This window comes from Dendropsophus ebraccatus, chromosome 4, assembly GCF_027789765.1.
Source record: "Dendropsophus ebraccatus isolate aDenEbr1 chromosome 4, aDenEbr1.pat, whole genome shotgun sequence".
NCBI classification, from domain to species: Eukaryota; Metazoa; Chordata; class Amphibia; order Anura; family Hylidae; genus Dendropsophus; species Dendropsophus ebraccatus.
In genome coordinates, this window is record NC_091457.1 from 112,531,149 (window position 1) to 112,554,301 (window position 23,153).

General features: G+C 40.4%; 1 protein-coding gene across 1 annotated transcript in view; it reads left to right on the plus strand.

The window, feature by feature from the left end:
• EEFSEC (eukaryotic elongation factor, selenocysteine-tRNA specific) overlaps window positions 1-17,598 on the plus strand; it is a 128,407-nt gene extending 110,809 nt beyond the window's left edge. Inside the window, exon 7 of the mRNA XM_069968735.1 lies at window positions 17,216-17,598. Within this exon, the coding sequence (XP_069824836.1) occupies window positions 17,216-17,400 (185 nt within the window). The 3' untranslated portion in view covers window positions 17,401-17,598. The remainder of the gene's footprint in view (window positions 1-17,215) is intronic.
• Window positions 17,599-23,153: the final 5,555 nt, after the last annotated feature.

Consider the following 23,153-nt stretch of genomic DNA (forward strand, 5'->3'; position numbering starts at 1 on the left):
GTCCAGTATCCTGTGATCACAAGCGGCCTCAAGAGGAGGCCATCCATTGCTTTACTTTAAGCCTCCATCGGAAGCCAGCTTCCCAGAGATGCAGAAAAGGAGTGGAAGGCAAAGAGCCAATGGGCAAAATAAAAGGCTGAGAAAACAGCATTTAACTAGATGTTCTGCTTTCCCCGGGTGCCAATATTTATAGCAATGGACAGTTTAAAAGACGCCTCCTCCTTCCCCCTTTCTTTATGTTTTTGGATATAAACTAGTAGTTTTTTTAGGCACTGCAGTTTAGGAAGTAACATGGAGCGTCAGGAGACAAAGAGAGGTTCCATGTCTTGTGTTTACATTGGTTTCCACACACGGGGTTGTTCAGGGAATGAAAACATCAGACTGAGACTTAGTCTCTGCAGGCATCTTGGATCTGAACCAGCACTGGCTCATGATCCTGTAGGTGTTAACCCCGTACAGTGTTTCTTCCAACAGTAAAAGGGTTAACACCAGCTGTTCTATAGCAACAAAATTGCTTGTAAGTTTTATTTGTTTGTGTTAATGCGTTTAGGCGATGTTCACAAATGCACAATGGTTTTCCTCAAAAATGGAAATCACAATGTGATGCCAGATCTGTCACACAGCTGGTAACCAATAGACCCCAGTAATAATTAATGGGTACCATCATGGCATCCATCATTTTGTTGGAAAAAAAAGAAATCTTCATTTATTGCTAGACAGAGGCTACTTACTGAGCCTATAATTACAGATGTGTACAAATCCTTACTGATATGTGATACTAAGTTCTGGAATAGTAGAGGAAGAGTTGTTTTTGTATGATTTTAAAGGCAAACTGGCTGACATCTACTTCATCTTGACCTATAATGAGCCACGTCCAGTCATAATATTTAAGCCTCTTTCTTGTTTTATAGACCCTTGTAGCAATAACAATAATTCATTGAAGAATAATTTGATGAAGAAGAGGGAAATCGTTAGAGACCACCAAATAAAAGTTTTGGGCAGGAAGACATTTGAGTGGATATATAATTCTCTTTGCCAGTGCACAATGGCAAAATTGGGTGTTCTCCAATGGTTCTCGTCTGGCACCAATATCCATTTGTTCAATAAAGCAATAACCGTGCCTCATCGGAGATTGCATTAGCAAAGGTACAGTGACACATCTGGTAGTCCCCTGGTTCATTTAGGCAGTGAGCTGCTCCACTGTAGTGCGTTGGTTCACCCTTGCACACCTTCATAGCTGACTGTCACCTCACATATCAATGGCACATGGTGCACCACAGTTTCCACATGGCTTATTTGAAGTTGTGCTATTTGTCCACACTTTCATCACAGCAGAATGCAAAAATGTCACAAACTGAGTTGTTTCAGAAATACTGACGCCCTTGGCCTGTAAGCCAAAACTGATCATTTGTGTAACTCTGATAAATGGTCCTTTTTACCCATGACCGCAATGAGGGATATGTATGCAGACAGCCTATCACATACCAAATATACCCACCAAGCCAACTGACGAAGGACTTTATTCATGAGCTGCTGACAGTGAAAGTAGAAAGTGGTCATAACATTGTGACTCAACTGTATCATATACAGTATATCATTGACATGTTTTATTGATCTCTGCATACGGTATACTTTAAGTTAGTTACACTATTTATTTGTTCTGGAGTAATCGCTGTAAATGATAGTCTGTAGCACAGTGCATCCATTAATAATAATCACTTTAAGGTAGTGCAAGCCTCATTAATTCCCCTTTACACAGGCTGACTGGCTGCAGCAAACTAGCACGAAACTCAGTTATCGTTGCTTGTTTGCTATGATATGATTGTTGCAAATTGATGCAGCAATCGTTTGTATGGCCTATACAGTGCACCAATGTCACCCACACATCAGTTGTTTACACGGGGTGATATATATGGTCTGCATTGATAGAGCTGCACAAGGCATCCAGTCAGCCGATGATCAAGCATTAGCTCATTCATTGGAATGATTGCTGATATTTTTACATGGGACAATTGTTACCAATGAGCCTTCCTTGGAAAGCTTGCCCAATGATCAGCCGATGTTATATACCCCTAAACTATGGTGCCAGTAACCCCTCCAGGATCCAATAAATGTAGAAAAAATCACCACCAATTCGTTTAGTTTACTTTCTAATAGAACTTAATACTATTATATTTAGAATTGGAGCAGTAAAGGGTGACACAGGCCTCTCTGCTGCCTCCAACGTTCATATTAGGAACTGCAGGGCTGTTCAATCCCCGCTTCCTCACTGTAACCAAGCAGTGCCAATGACATAATGCTGCTGATACAGATACTACCGCTTAGGCATTGTACATCTATGTGGTCCAAGTTTCACTAGCCCCTCCCCCCCCTACACGCTACATACTTTGTTTAGAGATTTGTTTGAAATTTTAAAGAGATATAATTATTAAAGTGGATATAAACTACTAGTTGGGGTTTATAGGGACGAGTCTTGTTTAGAAGGTTTGGAATCGCCACTACCCACTAGTAGGTTTGGAATCGCCACTAGTAGTTACTTACCTAAACATGAGGAGAACGTTGAGCTCCATTAAGATATTGCGCGCCAGCATAGATAACCATGGGAGGTTTTTTCCTCAGGCCTTGTTTTGTATGAAGCCCTTCCTACATATCACGTGGAGATAACATCTTAGGTGATTAAATATTTCCCTAGTAACTTCTTAAAGCACGACATAAAGTTATGCATGCGTATCTTTGCATTTTCATTTGCGCAAATCCTTTTCCTCTTGCAGCCTATTTGTTTTCCACCAATTCGTCTCCCACCGTTTAAGGAGCTTAGCGAAGGTTAAACAAGGTATTAAGCAACATTAAGACATCAGAACACGCCGCATTTTCCTCTCTTTGTGCCACAGTAAAAGCAAGCATGTTGCATCAAAGACAATCAAAGGCTTGTTTGAGAATATTAAGTATCTGTGCAGCTGTGCTGTGAAGAACCTGGGTCCTAGTAAGAAGATGCCTGTTTTTCTTCGTCCTAATTCGCTTTGTTGTGATGACAACGGAGAACAAACCTGATTTCAAGAAATGAAAAATGTAATCTCCTTATCATTTGAAAGCAAGCCGCACATTTGTTTATGCACAATGTATGCTGCATAAAAGTTTTAATAAAGAAGCTCTCCATTCTCCCCTGCACCGTCTTATTAGCACTTGTCTTCCATTCTCTCTTCCCACTCCTGTTGATTGGGATGTGCTTCCAGGCCAGCGTGACACAGGACCAAACAATGCAGAAATGGGGGTCAGTCTCAAGTAGCAGATATCTGGGAGAAGTTGGGAAAATGAAGCGCAACTGGCACCCTCCTTGCACCCACTTCAGATGGAGAGTGTTGTGCGCCAGATAACAGCCGCCGGGTTCCTGGACCGTCCTGCTGCACTGAGGAACTACAAGATCCCCTCTTAACATTCACATGTCATAGTACTGGAATGTAGCCAACTCCCTGAATATATCTACTGCATTAACAGTGTCTGGAAAGAAAGTGGTTAACATAATATTTTACACAACTTGGTAGCCTGTAAAATGCCATATGCACACCTTGCATTTCACGTTTTGCTTCTTTATTTAGAAAAAAAAATAGTACGGTACCGTGTTAGCCAGAAAAATCTACGTGGTGGTTTATACTTTCGATCAGAGTATTATAAGAGTAATACCTTTATAGGCCAACAAAACATTTTATAATTGTGAGCTTTCGGGATTCAAAAGATTCCTTCGTCAGACAAGTTTACAAATAAATGTCTTACAGAAACTGCACAACATTTAAGGGAGTTGGTTTCTTGACCATGAGACTCTTGGGGATTAAATCTCTATTTAAAAATCCCATTTCATTCAATTGATTTTTTAACTGGACATCTTGTTAGGGCCAAGGGCAACATCTGCAAAGAGTTTGTATGTTCTGTATTTGGGACATATCTATATATCTCATAGGTCTAAAGGGTTATCCACTTGGGGACAAGGACAAGTAAGTATGGTAGCCAAAAGACTGATCTGCTAGATCGCCACCCATTTGCAGAGCCTTTAAGATGTCTCGATAATTGCGCATCCAGGGCTGTACAAACACTACTAGTAATGTTAGTGCATCCCTTTCCTTATATCGTCTTGAGGAGCCGCTGCCTGTTCAGTGGGGAATTCCATGCTGCTGGCGGAAGTTAATCATGTATGAAACTATAATGTGTGCACGATCCATTGGATCAGAACGTGGAATTCATCTGGAAGCTGCCCTCATAACAGGTACACTTTAATCAGTGGTTGGCCACGCATGTCTTGTTACACGTGGAGAAGAGCGGCCTACTGAAGGTTATTTTTTCAGATTTTAAAATTTAGCGATTAGGTGATGAGTGAATGTTTGCTCGCTCATGGGCTGATCTCTGGCTTTATTACACAGGGAGATAAATGTCTGATTTGGCTGTTAACCCCTTAGCGACGTATCTGATACGTCATGGCGCCGCGGGGGGTGTTCAAAGCGGGGTCCCGACGGGACCCCGCTCTGAACGGCGCTGATCCCGGCTGACACGTGCAGCCGGGCAGTGCCTCTGTTAGCCGGCGCGGGTCCCGTTGCCGCGCCGGCTAATTAAGCACTTCAATGCAGCTGTCAAACCTGACAGCTGCATTGAAGTGCTTTATGCACAACATCCCTGGTGTCTAGTGGGTCGGATCTCCCCCCCGCGATGCGATCGTGGGGGGGGAGATCCGTTCTTCTGGCCGTGCCGGGCCTCAGCGTCGGAATGACGCTGATCCCGGCTCGGCAGTAGATTGCTATGGCCTGCAGCAGGCCATAGCAATCTATGACCGATCTCATGGATCTTTGCTGTGTATATACACAGCATTGATCTCTATGAGAGATCAGTGCTATGTATATACAAGCCCCCCAGGGGGGCTTCTAGTCCATGTAAAAAAAAAAAGTAAAAAAGTGTTTTTATTAATAAAAAATCCCCTCCCCTAATAAAAGTCCAAATCACCCCCCTTTTCCCATTTTATAAATATAAATTAATAAATAAATAAACATATTTAGTATCGCCGCGCGCGTAATCGCCCGAACTATTAATTAATCACATTCCTGATCTCGCACGGTAAACGGCGTAAGCGCAAAAAAATCCCAAAGTGCAAAATTGATTATTTTTGGTCGCATCAAATCCAGAAAAAATGTAATAAAAAGCGATCAAAAAGTCGTATATGCGCAATCAAGGTACCGGTAGAAAGAACGCATCATGGCGCAAAAACTGACACCTCACACAGCCCCATAGACCAAAGGATAAAAGCGCTATAAGCCTGGGAATGGAGCGATTTTAAGTGACATATATTTGTTAACAATGGTTTGAATTTTTTACAGGCCATCCGATACAATATAAGTTATACATGTTATATATCATAGTAATCGTAACGACTTGAGGAACATGCATAACAAGTCAGTTTTACCATAGGGCGAACGGCGTAAATGCAAAACTCCCCGAAATCAAAACAAATTCGTTTTTTTTTTTTCAATTTGACAGCGCAAATGATTTTTTTCCGGTTTCACAACATATTTTATGGAAAAATTATGCCTGTAATTGCAAAGTACAATTGGTTTCGCAAAAAATAAGCACTCATATAAGTCTCTAGGTGAAAAAATGCAAGCGCTATGGACTTTTAAACATAAAATGGAAAAAGCAAAAGCGCAAAAACGAAAATTGGCTTGGACCTTAAGGGGTTAATCTGCAATAGGGCCTTTAGACAAACCTGGGACATTACTTTGAGTCACCTGGTGTCATTTGTTCAACAATAAGACAAAACAGTAAAAGTACTTCTCCAACTGGCTGGAGTTATTGTCAGAAAATGTGAAAAATGCACATGAATGATTACCTATAGAAAATCGGTGGTGTAGTGTGAATCTCTACAGAAGCGGTTTGGGTTTCTCACTATTCTCTTGTTTGTTTCCGTGTTAACTTGTTTTTTTTTTTTTTTTTAAACTTGGTTGTTCTGAAAAGGATTACTTTTTATTTGCTAAATGGGGACATTAGTTATACAAGTCATTTGTCTGTTCAAACAACACTTTGTATGTAATGACTAAAATAACAGAGGTCAAGTAAAATCCTTTCCACCTGTTTATCACGTTGTATGGGCCGCAGTCTAAAGGCTCTTATTTTGACTGGTCAGATTTTAGATAGGAGAAAGACTTAGGTTAAATAAATGATCGAGCCCTTGTCCATTCATATTTATTCACAATGACTGTACAAGCATAGATGGCCTCTAGGTATCATACTCTAAAATGTGTAATGCCAAGGTCATTTCCAGATTGCTTTACATGCAGTCGAAGATCAAGCCAATCTGCTTGTGTATTCCAATAAAAGTATGTGTGGTTGGCTACAGTACTCAGCTGTGGGCTGTGCTAAAAAACATGCATAGATATAGAAGAACTATATGTACTTTACTGCTCTCTATTTGTACTGTTTGCATATCGTGTAATCTTTACATATATTCCAGAGAATTTGTTTTTGTAAATCAATTGTTGCCGGAGATTTATATAGATATACGGTATGTGTAAATTTCCTCTTTAAAAAAAAAAACAACTAAAGCCTGTGTATTAGGTAATTTTGTTAAGGAACAATGGACACATCATTTGATATTTTATTTGGAAATCACTTTTTTATGGCAAGGAAACCCACCTCTTATATGGTGGACCATAGGTCCACATCTGTGTGGAAATGGCATTCTGTGCTGCTGCATCTTGTAAATATTTGGGGTGGTAATTAGGTACTGGGCACCTGATGTATGTCAAGACTTAGACCATACACCTCAAAGATATACTGTATGAGACATGATTCATGCAACTGGTCATTTGCTTCCCAAAAGCTCAGTTTCTTTATTACCTGGACATGTATGGCTATATGTAATTTTATGTTATTGATCTTCCGAGATACACGTGATACGCCGATGGCATGAGCCAGATGACAAGATTTCTTAACTCTCTTTGGATTGATTGTTTGTGTATTGTTTATATTTTTTAATAACTATATACATCATTCCTTTTCTGTTTTCCTGTTTTCTGGATGTACACTCATTAATAAACCAGGCTTAAAAAACAAACTAAAAACTCAAGCCTTCCAGAGCTGCTCTGGACAGTTAATGACACGGACAGAGGTGGCAGCAGAGAGTACTATGTCAGACTGGAAGAATACACCACTTCCTGCAGGACATACAGCAGACTTTGTCTTATTTAGAATCTAGTGACGACAGTCTTTACAGTTGACTTAGCCCTTCTAGTCGGAAGAAAAGTCTATGGGAACACAGGAAGGAAAAGTCTAGTGCATTTTTATGATCTTTTTACTACTAAATATGTCCTGAAACAAGGAAAAACAACATGACTTTAAATGGTGTGTAATGTATACCCAATGGGACCCCATTACTGTGCAAATTATCCAAAACCCCTTTAGAAATCGCTTGGTTCCCAGTCTGGGACACAGAGGTTAGTCCAGCACTAGTGAACAAGCTCGTGTTTTCTAGTCTGGCATCTGACATGAAAGTGACGCCGGCAATTGGAAGCAATTTGCAAAACCGTTTGATGATTCTATTAATTATGGCACCACCAAACAGTGCTTGGGAAACAGTTTTGTTTTCTCGCATTCTTCTGTGATTGCTAGCAGTGAGAGCCAAATCTGAAGACTTGTCTCTCTGGGACGCTCAGCACAGACCATTGTGTTGTGTGTCTGAATAGCCCTCATCCTTCTTCAGCTCCAGCCAAGTGAATAGAAGACCTCTCTGCTCAATACTTACAGTATTTACCTACATACATAGAGGCAAAATTCTCTCTGGCATCCAGACAAGGGTTAACTCCTGGACTGATCACCAAACTGTTTGCCAGTAAGATTCTTTTTAGCAGTAAAACTTAGAATGTAATGCCGAAATTCCCAAATTCCCCAGAGTATTCCAGGATCCAGTTGTAGAATTATATAGAAGCATTGTGTATTTGCATGAGCCTTAATTGATTTAAAAAAGATTCAGTTTTTTTTTTTTTAATTATTATCTACAATAATTTTCTAGAACACATAGTAATACAGAAAATCATACAGTTGTGCTCAAAAGTTTACATACCCCAGCAGAATTTTTGCCGCCTTGTCCTTTTTTCAGAAAATATGAATGATAAAACAAAAACTTGAAGCCATTTATTGTCAGACTACTAAGTTGATCCTTAATGACAGTTAAAAACATCTGAATGTCCCTGATCAAAAGTTTACATACTGAAGTTCTTAAAGCGACTTTGTACCCACAATCTGACCCCCCCGTGCCTTCGGATAGCTGCTTTTCATCCAAGATCTGTCCTGCGGTCCGTTCGGCAGGTGATGCAGTTATTGTCCTAAAAAACAACTTTTAAACTGGCAGCCCTGTGCCCAACAGCCATGGCCTAGATTGTGTATGCATTAGGCTGGCACAACCTCTCTGTCCCTCCTCCCCGTCCTCCTCCTCTTTAGGAATGCTCCAGGCAGATTGTATCCTATTCATCAGCTGTGTAAGGGCCCTATTCCACAGGATGATTATCGTTTGCATAATCATTAACGATTAACAATCTCAAACGACCGCTATTGCGAAAGACCTGAAAACGTTCACTCATTTCCATGGAACGATAATCGTTACTTATGATCGTATTTGCGATCTTTTTTTTTTTTGCTATTTATTCGCTATTGCGTTCGTATCTACTGTGAACGACCGAACAACGCCTTATTTAATGCGAACGTTTTGCGAACGAGCAACGATAAAAATAGGTCCAGGTCTTATAAAGCGATCAACAATTTCTCGTTTGGTCGCTAATCGTTAACTGCTATTCAAACAAATGATTATCGTTTAGATTCGAACGATTTAACGATAATCTGAACGATAATCCTCTGGTGGAATAGGGCCCTAAGCACAGCACATGGGCTGGATCGTTAAGGCACCTGTGCAATGTTCAGACAGGAGAAAATGTTTTAGGGGCATTCCTAATGATGAAGAGGGTGGGGAGGAGGGACACAGATATTGTAAGCCACGGCCGTTTGACACAGGGCTGCCAGTTTAAAAGTTGTTTTTGAGGACAATAACTGCCAAACGGACCCCAGGACAGATCTTGGATTAAAAGCAGCTATCCGCAGGTACAAGTGGTTTGTGGGGGTCAGATTGTGGGTGCGGAGTCGCTTTAATACAGTGTATTGCCCCCTCTAACATTAATGACAGCTTGAAGTCTTTTGTGGCAGTTGTGGATGAGGTGCTTTACTTTCTCAGATAGTAAAGCCCATTCTTCTTGGCAAAAAGTCTCAAGTTCCTGTAAATTCCTGGGCTGTCTTGCATGAATTGCGCGCTTGAGATCTCCCCAGAGTGGCTCAATGATATTGAGGTCAGGCCACTCCAGAACCTTCACTTTGTTCTGCTCTAACCAATTACAGGTTAACTTGGCCTTCTGTTTTGGATCGTTGTCATGTTGGAACGTCCAGGTATGTCCTCTGCACAGCTTCTGGGCTGATGAGTGCACATTTGCCTCCAATATTTGCCGATAACATGCTGCATTCATCTTTTCAACTTTGACCAAGTTCCCTGTGCCTTTGTAGATCACACATCCCCTAAACATCAGTGATCCACCACTGTGCTTTACAGTAGGAATGGGCCTTGTTGACACCTCTCCAAATGTAACGTTTATGGTTGTGGCCAGAAAGTTAGATTTTGGTCTCATCACTTCAATTTACCTTGTTCTAGAAGTTTTGTGGCTTGACTCTGTGCAGTTCGGTTTATTGTAAGCAAGAAACTTTGTAGCATTTGCGCAGTAATGGCTTTCTTCTGGTGACTCGACCATGCAGCCCATTTTTCTTCAAGTGCCTCCTTTTGTCGATCTTAAAACAGCTACACCGCTAGTTTTCAGAGAGTCCTGTATTTTTAGCTTATGTTATTTGTGGGTTTTTCTTTGCTATATTTCTGGCAGTTGTGACTGAAAGTTTAGTTAATTTGTGTCAACTTCTGTGCGTGTTATCAGGCCAAAATCACCAGGGTATGTAAATTTTTGATCAGGGTCAATTGGATGTTCTTTGTTGTCATTATGATTTAAAAAAAAGAAAACACAGTAGTTTGTCAATAAATGACTTCACCCAGCCACTAACCATGAGTGGGGAAAAAACTTTTTGTGTTATCATTCAAATTTTTTAGAGGCTCATGGAAAAATCTTGGAAGGGGAAACAAAAACCACACTGCATTGGGGGGGGGGGGGCATTTTATGGTACTCTGGTGGTGCGAAATCATTAAATTATGGCCCTGATATTGCATGCTAACTGTTTCCGTAAAAAAAAAAAAATTAACAATTTTTTTTTTTACTCGTTTTTCGCTTTAAAAACTCATACAACCATAATTATGTATTTTTGACTAAAAAGTGGGTTTGTTGTGGAAGTGTTCTTTTAAACCCGCCATAACCAATATATTTAATGTAATTTATGAATAATTTAAAATATGTAAACTGTAATTTTTGGATAATTTAAAATTCCATTTAAATTATCAGCCACTTCTAGTGTTTCAGGATAGTCGGGTTTAAGTATTGTCATGTGAAAAACCCGCCAAATTTACCCTCAGGCACAATAAAATATCTGCTGATTTGGGAAACTAAAACCCTGAGGTGTAGGGTTCTGGAAAATTTTAGTAAATCAGACCCTCTGTCTTTAAGCCAGGTGGAGGGGTAGGAATCTTTTTCATCAGTATTAATAAATGAAACTTTGCACACCTTAGGATCGATACAAAAAATTAGGTTTAATAAATATGAAGTCCACATGTAATGCCCGGAATGTTTGGGTCCAGAATTAAGGACCTTCATCCCACACAGATTGCTGATGCCTCCACTTTATTACAGACCAAGTTGTGTATAGCTTTACACATGGCATATTCTGTATCTTGGATAACAGAGTGTCTATCGGCCATATCTTCCTTCTCTTGCTTTCTAAAGCTCAACATGAACAAAACAGAACTAATCATCTTTCCCCGACCTCGCTTCACCCCGTGGTCTAATCGGTCCCCTGTTCCCCAAGTCCGCTGCCTTGGGGTCACCTTTGATTCTGCCCTGTCTTTTAAACCATATATTCAGGCCCTGACGACCTCCTGCTGCCTTTACCTTAAAAACATTTCCAAAATCTGCTCTTTTCTCACCCCTGACTCCACAAAACTGCTGGTACATGCTCTTTTGCATTTTATCTTGTATTGTTCCTGTTTGTTACCCCCATTGCTTGTAAAGCGCTCTGGAATTAAGGGTGCTTTATTTAGATGAACAAGGGGATGCATATGGACTGAAGAAGGAGGATATGTCCTTTATTTGGGAATTAAAATTACTAAAGAGCCTAACAAGTTTATAGAATATAACATTAGGCCGCTTTGGGCAAAAAGAAAATAGAGATATGGACTAAACTAGCATTATCTATGGCCAATAGAGTAGCATTGGTGAATATGGTATTACTCTCCCAAATTGCATATTACCTTAGGGCTTCCCCAGTATGCTTACCTGACAAATATTTTAAGGAATTAGAATTAATAAATAAGCTGTTATGGGCAAATCAGAGACCAAGGACCTTTCTTTATTATGCCGGGAAGCTCTTACAGATGATAAATTCGGAATCAGAAGTGGGGAGGTATATAATAAAGGAAAGGCGAGCAATCGCAGAAAAAGTTTTGGAGGTAATGGAGTCAGATAGTAAGGGAATAGAGGGTGAACTGAAACTTACGAAAGTTAAACAGTGGGCAAACACCTAGAGGAGGGTGAAGAAAATAAGTCAAATTGACACTAGTACTGAAATCACGATATTATGGAAGATTCATAGATTCACACAAGGGAATACAGTAGAGCGCAAAACTTGGGTTAGAGCTGGGATTAGGAAAATTACAGTTATTTGATAAGGGGCAATTGAAATCTTTTGAGCAACTGCAGCAGGAATATGGGTTAAGATTTCTTTTTTCATATTTTACAAATAGGTTAGGTTACAAAAAATGGGAACAAAAGAAGATTTACGGAGAATTGTTGAATAATAATATAGCACAGACAAGTAATACTAAAAAACATATATGGGAGAGGGAAATAGGCCCTATCACTCAAGAAGAATGGGACAATGTTTTGGGGAACACGTTAAAAGGATCTATTAATAAAAATCATCAAATACAGTTTAAAATTAATAATAGACTTCACTATCCTCACAGTATTATGTATAAATGTGGCCTACTGGATAATAATAAATGTGGAATGGAAAAAGCGAATTACGCTCATATGCTATGGCAATGTAAGTACTGCCAAGAATATTGGAATATAGTGGCGGACCAGATTAAGGGGAAACTTCAGACAGTGATTCCATTTAACGCTCGATGTATGGTAATGGAATGCACTTTGGAGGTGATTAGGAATAGAGACTTAATCCTAAAACTTTTGTTGCTTGCTAAAATTATAATATTGCGTAACTGGATTTCTAATAACCCCCCATCTATTGGGGAATGGGAAGGTTGGTTCATAGAGTACATCAATATGAGAAAATCTGGTATACAGGAAGAAATAATGGGTTAAGTAAGTACAATAAAGTATGGTCAGCTTGGCTAGAAGGTAATAGAGAGATGGTATAAGCTATAATTGCGGGCTGGTATAACTTTGGTATCTATTTATTTATTTATTTATTTATTTATTTTTTTGTCTTCCTGCTCGGGGGGGGGGGGGGGGTTTGGGTTGGGTAGGTTATATGTTTAAGTTGACATGGAGTTGTAATATTTTGTATTGGGATTTTATGTGGAAATCCACTTGGATAGGGGAATTATTGTTATTTATGATCTTTATGGCAGTATAAAAATAAAGTGTTAAAATTAAAAAAAGGGCGCTTTATAAATAAATAATATTATTATTACACGGGAAGTGTCGGTTGTTGACAGCGACCTGTGTCTGATGAAGGTCCCTACAATCAGAGTAAAACATTCCGTATAATACATGTGGACTGCCTATCCATTATATCCATTAAACCTCAAGGCTCCTATCAACACCTAATGAACAGGATTGTTCTCAGTTTTTGTGTGTCCCGATGAGCATGTAACATGTTTATTACTGTCGAGTGATTGCGACTGTGGTGCTGAAGGCGCGCGCTTGTCCTCCATGTGTTTGTACACATAGAGATAGCCAGGATATTGCATTTCTTTCTTTGTGACACAAACCCCTCTAAATTTAATCCGCTAACAAAATAAAGTAATTGTTCAGCGGAAACAAAAAAAAATCTATTAATGTTTTCTCTGACTGAGCGGCACAGCCAGGACTTAATTAATGGCAGATATTTTTTCACTGTGTATTCAAGCCCGCGCAGTCATTGTTCAGCAGAGATTAAACCGTAATGTAAGTTAAACAAGACTTCCATCTAAAAATACCCGTCAGCTCCAGCTATTAAGTAGCCAATGTCGTCTTCAGTGACAGATCTATTTCCCTTCATTTCCTTGCTCTCAAGGAACGTCAGGCATGTATCGTGTAACGCAAGAATTCCACGGAGAGAGATGGAAGTCAGATTGGGCTGTGTCTGGCTCTTGGGCACTGGCTTTTAGGAGTTTGGTCTCAGTCAGCCCACAGACCTTCTGGCACCATGGAGAAAAGAGAGCGTTCAGTACCGTTTTGTCAGGCTGTGATGCCATTCACCTGGTGAGCAGCAGGAGCTGTGGGACCGGGTTAATGTGCATTGATTAAATGGACCACTTTGGAAATAACATGGGTTACTTTGTATCTCAATGTACACAAATAGATGTTTAGTAAAATCTCTGTTGTATTCTGTATGTGCAGTTCTGATACTCAGTTTAGGGAGATGACTCTTGATTGAATAAAATGATGTCAGAACTTGATTTAGACTCCAGGCTGCCATGATATAGAATAGGTATGCTGTTTGTATAGACCAGCAATATTCAAATCAGTGGTAAGTGCTCGTATCTTAGTCTTCTCAGGTCTCCATTGCCTCTATTGGGTAGAACTGTTTACTCTGCTTTGCTTTTCTGTTAGGGTGGCAAAGAAAATGTGATGAGCCCATTATACAGTAAGTAGATAGGATATGTTACAAAACTAAACCTTTTTGTTTCCTCTAAAAACTGACCCTATGGCGCCAAGTAGAGATGAGCGAATTTACATTGATAACAAAGCAAATCGCTTCTATAGCTCAGCAGTCGGCTTGACAGTTGGCTTCCTTTTAACTCAGTGCTGCTCCGCTCCAGGTGCTGGGCAAAGCTGGATCCAGGCCTGGGAAACTGGGAGAAGTTTCCCAGGACTGGATCCAGCTTTTCCAGGCACCCGGGAAGGAGTGGCACTGCGTTAAAAGGCAGCTGACTGATAAGCCGACTGCTGAGCTAAAGAAGCGATTTGCTTTATCATCACTGTAAATTCACTCATCTTTAGCGTTATTGTCAACAGAGGCTGACCCAACAATTTACGAAAACAGTAAGGGCTCATTTACACGATCCGTGCCGTGATCCGCAGGAGGATCGCAGCATGGATCCCCTAGCCGGATTCCCCCCGGCACCAGAGATGGCAGAAGAGCAAGATGTGCTCTCCTGTCATCGTAACAACTACTCACCTATTCCTGACGGGCTACATGCGATCACCGGAAGTGGGCTGAACTACGCTCCCAGGAGAAGGATCCGCGACCACAGACAATTTTAGGGGATGTGTGAATGCAGCCTTATATCTTTATGAAGTTAGGTTTTGCACTGGTAATATGCTCTATATATTGGGTGCACTTTCATTGATTCATTGAGTGCATATTGGTTTAAATAAAGAAACATAAGAATAAAACGTGCTAAAAACTTCAGGAAGGAAAAGTAAACATAATGCCAGTTACTTGGGAAATTATAAAAATAAACACAGATATGGAAATAAACATACAATCCCTTTATATATTTTTTTACATTAAAAATGTGCTGAAAGCCAAGTTCTAATGTTTTTATGATGAGCAAATATTGGATAAAATAAATGGGGGAATAAGAACATTAGTATTACAGGTTATATTGTAATTAGAAAGCCTAAGGCAGAAGACTAGGATAAATCTATAGTACATTTCTCTGCATACCTTGTAACACTGAAGTCTAGAATTTTATCTTTCAAAGCCATAACATCCTTTAGAGATGAGTTCTAAACATGCGGCATGCTTTTAATACGGAAGGGTTAATTGTTTGTTTCAATACACATCTAACACTACCAGCAAGGACAGAGGATGCCTCTACCCTTACAGGCAGTTACCAATACCCCCTTCACGTCTATGTAATTGAGCAAATCACCTGGGTTCGTAGACCTCCTGTCTCCAGCAAATCGTGAGCATCGGAATCTTTTGTCATGTTCTGGAATAGGAATGCCTATCAGAGTTTCACTATGAGGGCAGTGAGGCTGATTAAGTGTACAAGATAAGGTTATGTGACACCAAAGGTTTCAGCTGACTGCAGTACCAAGTACACTTCTTGGGTTCTGTCTTCTCCTATCGGAAAGAGTAGAGCTAGGGTCCAAGACGGTTGCTCCTTGACCCAACAGCTCTGCAATTCTAGACACTTGCTGCATCTTCTCATCTGTCTGTTGATAGCACAACTAAAGAGCAAGAAAGTAGCAAAGAATGGAGATGAGTGATATTAAAAGGAATATGAGAACATAGCACTAACAACCAACCTCTCTTAAGAAAATGACCATTAGCCCTGAAATGTTTTGCTTCATACCAAACGTCTATCTGTTATAGTTACTTTTAATGCAAGGACCTAGAATAAGATTGTCGCCATAAAGCGTTATTGTTCCTGGGTGTCTCTGTTAAATTGAGTTTCATGTGCTAAGAGGGCAAAGCGGAGTGTAGCAGCTTTGCGGCTGTTATACAATTAATGTTTGTACACAGATTTAGATATATGGTTTAGGTTGTACATAAATAATTTAAACAGTTTATGAATTTGCAAGCCTTATTGTATTTAAAAATGTTTTTTATAAAAAAAAAAAAAGTGAGCTGGAAAAATTAGTTTTTGATTATAAGAGTCAGCGGCAATCCACGTTTCAAACTGCTGACATTGTTAGATAGCTGATAGTACAAGGAGACACATGTCACCTTTCATATATTCAGCTATGCTTCCAGAAAGTAGAGAAATTATTTTATTCTCCAGTGAAAATTGTCAAGAGACTTTCCCAAGCCCCTGATCAGCTGCAAGGAGGAAAGCCGCCTCGCTAGTCCTTCCATACCTGCTTGATTGACAGTCAGCTTCTAGCAGAGCTACAGACAGGGTCAGGTGTGTGGGCGGGGGAGTTAGTAGGTGTATTGCTTGCAGCAGATCAGGAGCTCAGGAAGTGGTTTTCCACATTATGGAGGTACAGACAGAAATCTGGAAGGAACCATGTGTCTCTTTGCCCTAATAGCTTACAGTGTCAGCAGTTTGGAAAGAAAATGGCATCTTACATATTTATCTTACATATTTAAAGGGAATTTATCAGCTGTAATTCACATTCCAAACTATAACACTGTTAGATAGCTCTTCGGGCAAGGAGGCACATGGTACCTTTTTATATATTTGTCTGTGTTTTCAGAATGTAGAAAAATGATTCACAGTCAACTGGAAGCTGTGCCCTAAGTAAGGTTGAGGATGGGGCGGTGGTGAGAGGAGGCATTCCAGAAATTCAGGAGCTTATGAAAGCCTCTTTGATACTTTGCAGAAGCAAAATAAAAGTATTTTTCTACATTATGGATATGTGAAAGGTACAGTGTAACTCCTTGACCTATCGGTTATCTAACAGTGTCAGAAGTTTAAAACATGAATTACAGCCGATAGATTCACTTAAGGGCTATGGTCACAAGATGGTTTAATGTCTAATGAGGTTGAACCTCAGATATCTTCTGCAGATATGTAGAAGGTGAACAGTAAATTCACACCAGGACATTTTCACCTGAAATTATGTGGAAAGGTTCCTTTTGTTTTTTGGTCATATTATTCACATGCATGAGGTGTATGTTGTTGAATTTTACATGTTTTTTGGAGAAGAATGAAAAGCAAAATGTAGCAGTGTGTAACCCATAGATACATGACTAGCAATTTCAGCCACTGGTTCTTCCTAACAGGCAGTATTATAGTACAGATGTGCTTTCTAGAATGTGTAGTCTCTTCTGTACAGTGCCTGGTGTAATCTGTTTGATGGTAATTTACAAAGATTAACACTTACTGTACATAGAACTTTATTCAGTTTTTTTTTTTTTCTTTCAGATGGGCTAAAGCCAGAAACAAAGCAGGTTCTTGGAGGCTCCTCAAAAAAGAAGACCAAAGCAAGCAAAGGAGACACAGAAGTAGCCAAGGAAGAAGAAAGTCGTGGAGACACTCAGCCTGTACTCATCACCTTGGCCTTCAAAAGATATGTGTTTGACCCACAGAAGAAAATGATTCAGTCTTGATTCCTGATCTGGTGAATTTTAGAATATTTCCTTGAGTTCTTCTTGGTCCTGAAAGGACTGTATATAAGCCTAAATCGATAGAGTTATAATTCTTTACTATTGTGATATATTTTGTTAGTATCTACAGATATCTATTGATACATATACATAATAAGATTCCTTTAATATACGAACATGAAATATGGCACTATTGCTTAACCCATAGCTGCACCAGGACGTTATTGAACGTCCTCGTGCCGCTATGGGAGTTCAGAGGGGGGTCGCGCGGCGACCACCCTCTGAACTGCCGCGATCCCGGGTGCCGCGTGTAGCCCGGGCTCGCGGCTATTAGCGGGCACGGTCCGATCGCCGTGCCCGCTAATTAAGTACTTAGAAGCAGCTGTCAAAGTTGACAGCTGCTTCTAAATACTTGCTTTTATTCATACCTGGTGGTCTAGTGGGGGGATCGCCCCCCTGCGGCGCGATTGCGGGGGGGCGATCCCTGCATCCATCCCGGGCCGGGGTCTGCGCCGTAATGGCGCTGATCCCGGCTCGGCATTCTATTGCTTTTGGCTGCAGCAGCCAAAAGTAATAGAACACCGATCTCATGGATTCATGCAGTATAACTATACTGCATGGATCTCTATGAGAGATCAGAGTACATATACTAGAAGTCCCCCAGGGGGGCTTCTAGTATATGTGTAAAGTAAAAGAAAAATGTATTTTTAATAACACAAAACCCCCTCCCCTAATAAAAGTCTGAATCACCCCCCTTTCCCCATTTTATAAATAAAAATAAATTAATTAATTAATAAACAAACATGTTTGCTATCGCCGCGTACGTAATCGCCCAAACTATTAATTAATCACATTCCTGATCTCACACGGTAAACGGCGTCAGCGCAAAAAAATCCCAAAGTGCAAAATTGCGCAATTTCTGTCGCATCAAATCCAGAATAATTGTAATAAAAAGCGATCAAAAAGTCATATATGCGCAATCAAGGTACCGATAGAAAGATCACATCATGGCGCAAAAAATGACACCTCACACAGACCCATAGACCAAAGGATAAAAGCGCTATAAGCCTGGGAATGGAGCCATTTTAAGTGACGTATATTTGTTAACAACGGTTTGAATTTTTTACAGGCCATCAGATACAATATAAGTTATACATGTTACATATCGTTTTAATCGTAACAACTTGAGGAACATGCATAACAAGTCAGTTTTACCCCAGGGTGAATGGCGTAAAAACACATTTCCCCCAAATAAAAGAAATGCGTTTTTTTTTTCAATTTCACCACACTTTGAATTTTTTTCTGGTTTCCCGGCACATTTTAGGCAAAAATTACATCTGCCATAGCAAAGTACAATTAGTTGCGCAAAAAATAAGGGCTCACTTGGGTCTCTAGGTGGAAAAATGCAGGCGCTATGGCCTTATATACACGAGGAGGGAAAAACGAAAACGCAAAAATGAAAACTGGCTGTGTCCCCTAAGGGTTAAAACAAAACACCTTGCCAAGGAGCACAAAAACAGCAAAATGACCAGAAAAAATGGCATGGGTACTTCATTTTATATTTCCCTATTGAGTCTGAGCTAACATCTGGCCAGTGCTTTATCCTTGCTCATTCCACCATATTAGATGGAACTAGAGATGAGCGAACCTCGAGCATGCTCGAGTCCGTCCGAACCCGATCGTTTGGCATTTGATTAGCGGTGGCTGCTGAAGTTGGATAAAGCCCTAAGGCTATGTAGAAAAATTGGATATAGTCATTGGCTGTATCCATGTTTTCCAGACAACCTTAGAGCTTTATCCAACTTCAGCAGCCACCGCTAATCAAATGCTGATCGATCGGGTTCGGATGGACTCGAGCATGCTCCAGGTTCGCTCATCTCTAGATTGAACACATCTGGGCACATTTTTTCAATAGTGGAAGAGAGGTGATTTGGTACCAGGCACACAGGGTACAGCTTCTATAACTGGGGATACACAGGATTAGACCAATATAAACTTAACCTGTCTCATTTGTGCAATCCGCAACAATTCCCCACATAGGAAATAGTCATGTTATTTCTATGTAGTTTACAAGGATTGCGGAACAGTTTTCCAGCATACGTCTCATTTTGCACAAACATTTATAAAGCGCTCTTACCAGGATATAGAGGGAGAGGCTCATTGGAGTTATTATAATTTACATCAGTAGTTGTCGTAAATAGAGCCAGCTATGTAATACAGCTCCTGCCTGTGCCTCCTAATACATTTGGCGCAGCTCACTCTGGCATTGTTCAACTTAAGACTGGCATATAAAATATCAGTAAATTCTTCCGTTTGGTGGATTAGCTCAAAATCCAGATGACTATACAGCAATGATTTTACAAATGTGTTCTCATCAGTCAAAAGAAACATTGACAGTTCCTGGTTGTTACTTACAAACATTACAGTGGTGTGTGCAGCCATATACCTATATGGTGCAGCATTGGGAACAATTTCTAAAAAATATTCCTGTGTAAAATATTTCCAGTCCTTACAAAAATCTTGTAATAAGTGGCAAATATTGTAAACTGGACTGATTGGAGTCAAATTTTATCGAATTAAAGGGTAATAGGATTGTATTACATATACTGTATATATTTGATTTTATTTTATTTTCTATGTGAGTGGAACTGCAATATGAAAAGATTAATCAAAGATTAATAGGGATACTTAATTTATATCGGAGGCATCAATATTCTTATTCAGGAATAAAGGTTTTCCAGGATTAAAAAAAAATGGAATAGAAACCATTAAAAAAAAGAAAAAACCCTTTTCTTGTTTCCAAATCTGCTTTCTCTGCAACACTGCCACATTGTCCTGCTAGGCCTGCTGCAATGATGTCACATTGAACACCATGCATGTGATGCTGCAGCCAATCGCTGGTCTCTTTCTGCGTGTATGACACGTGACCACCGAGGCCACTGATTGATTGGATGCCGCATCATGTGAACAGTGGACACGATGTTATCACAGCAGACTCGGGGGCATTTAAAGCCCCTATTACATGGGGCGATGCAAATAAGCGCTGACCTCTCAGGTGAGCGCTCGTTTGCTCCTCGTTCCCGCTGTTACACACCGGCAGCGAGTGGGTAAGAGCAGGGGGGGGGGGGCAGCCTGGGTGTTCGCTAGATCGTCCGGGCAGCCCATAGAAGGTAGCTGCGGTCTGCTGCTGCTGCCGCTCCTATTCCATGGAGCAACAGCAGTAGATCGCTGCTATAGTGATCATTGACATTTCAACATGTTCAAAGACAACGATCAGACAATATTGTGTATGTCTTTTATTACACTAGGTGATTATCAACCGAATATGACTGATAATCACTCTGTGTAATAGGGCCTTAAAGGGGTTGTCCAGCGAAAAACTTTTTCTTTCAAATCCACTAGGATCAGAAAGTTATATAGATTTGTAATTTACTACTGTTAAAAAATCTCAAGTGTTCTCATACTTATTAGCTGCTGTATATTATGCAGGAATTTTTTTATTTTCAGTCTGACACAGTGCTCTCTGCTGAGAGGTTTTCTATGGGGATTCATAAAAAAACGAGACAAAATTCCTGTCTCGGCCAGAGATGTCAGCAGAGAGCACCGTGTCAGACTGAAAATAAAACAACATTTCCTGCATGATATACAGCAGCTAATAAGTATGGGAAGACTTGGGATTTTTTATTAGAAGTAAATTACAAATCTATATAACTTTCTGACCCCAGTTGATTTGAAAGAAAAAGTTTTGCTGAACTACCCATTTAAGAGATTGTCTCAACAATGAAGAATCATCTCCCTTTAAGTAACTAAATAGAAACTGCAAGATAAATCTATTGGTTTTCACTGTCTCTATTTCTGTCCACTGTGTAGGCCGTTCATGAACTTTAAAGGGGTTGTCCTGCGAAAAAAAATTATTCACAGAATAACACACATTACAAAGTTATACAACTTTGTAATGTATGTTATGTCTGTGAATGGCCCCCTTCCCCGTGTCCCACCACCCCCACCCGTGTACCCGGAAGTGTGGTGCGCTATACATTACCTGTCGCGTGCCGACCACGGTCTCCGATCGTCAGCAGTGACGTCTTCTTCGGGAGCTTGGCGGATCTTCCCGAGTGCCGGCCGCCCTCTGCAGCGTCATCCGAAGCTCAGCCGCGATTGGCTGAGCATAACTGTGCTCAGCCAATCGCGGCTGAGCGGCTGATGACGCGGCCACGTCATCAGCTGCTCAGCCGCGATTGGCTGAGCACAGTTATGCTCAGCCAATCGCGGCTGAGCTTCGGATGACGCTGCAGAGGGCGGCCGGCACTCGGGAAGATCCGCCAAGCTCCCGAAGAAGACGTCACTGCTGACGATCGGAGACCGTGGTCGGCACGCGACAGGTAATGTATAGCGCACCACACTTCCGGGTACACGGGTGGGGGTGGTGGGACACGGGGAAGGGGGCCATTCACAGACATAACATACATTACAAAGTTGTATAACTTTGTAATGTGTGTTATTCTGTGAATAATTTTTTTTCGCCGGACAACCCCTTTAACTTGTCATGAGTTCTATTTATCAGTTGTGTTTTTTGTTTTTTTTGTGCACACCTTTTCCTTGCTGCACAAAAACTCACAGACTTGCTCAGAATTTACAAAGGTGCAGCTGCTCTGTGCCTCTATGATAACAACTTGCAGTTGTTGACCCTCCAATGATGCGTTAAAAATGACACAATTATCATTTGTTGCCTTAATAAACAAAAAATGTGTTTACTACAGTTATATAATTTTATTTTCTCTTTCTTTGGGATCCTGGTACTGTCTTCTATGCCTGTAACTTTACTATGTTAGTCAATTTATACAACTTCCCTTCCATTTATATGGCCCACTATGGCTGCATGCACACAACTATATAGTGCCATGAAATTACATATGAGTGTTGGAATATTGGCCATTTGTAATAGTGGTACTATGCAAATAATCCCTACATAACTAACATTTTCTGCTTGGTAACCTCTTTCTCGGAACTAAAGAAAATCCAATGTATTTAATCCACCCAGTAGCAAGAGAGCAGCCTAAACAACCAGTGTCACATCTTCAGCTATGTACAAAACAAACACCTTCAGACTAAACACATCATACATCGCAACGTGCCCTGTGAAAAGGAGCTGTCTAGCCTGCACGCGACCTCTTTGAAGATCCTGCATCTGTTGTGTCGGTGATACGTGACATTTAGTTGCTCTCTGTAGTGATGATACAAGGGATCTGTAACCATGTACAGCAGTGTCACCAACCTCACCATGTTCCCAGCTGGGAAACTAAGCAATGCATCTATTCACCTAAAATGTTTAGCTATAGTCATGGCTTGGGGAGCTTCAATAGCCATGGTACTAAACACTGTTTGCAAGAAAAAGCCTACATTATATAGACTTTATGCCTATTGCAAACTGTTTCAAAGCCATGTCTACCACTGTAATAAGCATTGTCAATATTGGTGATTTACATTCTGCGATTGTTTTGTATCTATAGCTCCTATGCAGATCTGGATGTAGTATGATCCTGCATTCATGTGTGTCAAACTTGTGGCCATCTAGCTGTTGCAGAACTACAATTCCCATCATGCCTGGTCAGCCAAAGCTTTAACTGTCCAGGAATAATTGGAATAGTACTTTTGCAACAGCTGGATGGCTGAAATGTGCCACCCCTGTTTTACTGTATCAGTCTCCTTTTTTCTGTAATCAACATAATTAGAACCTAATTGATGCTGTCATATCA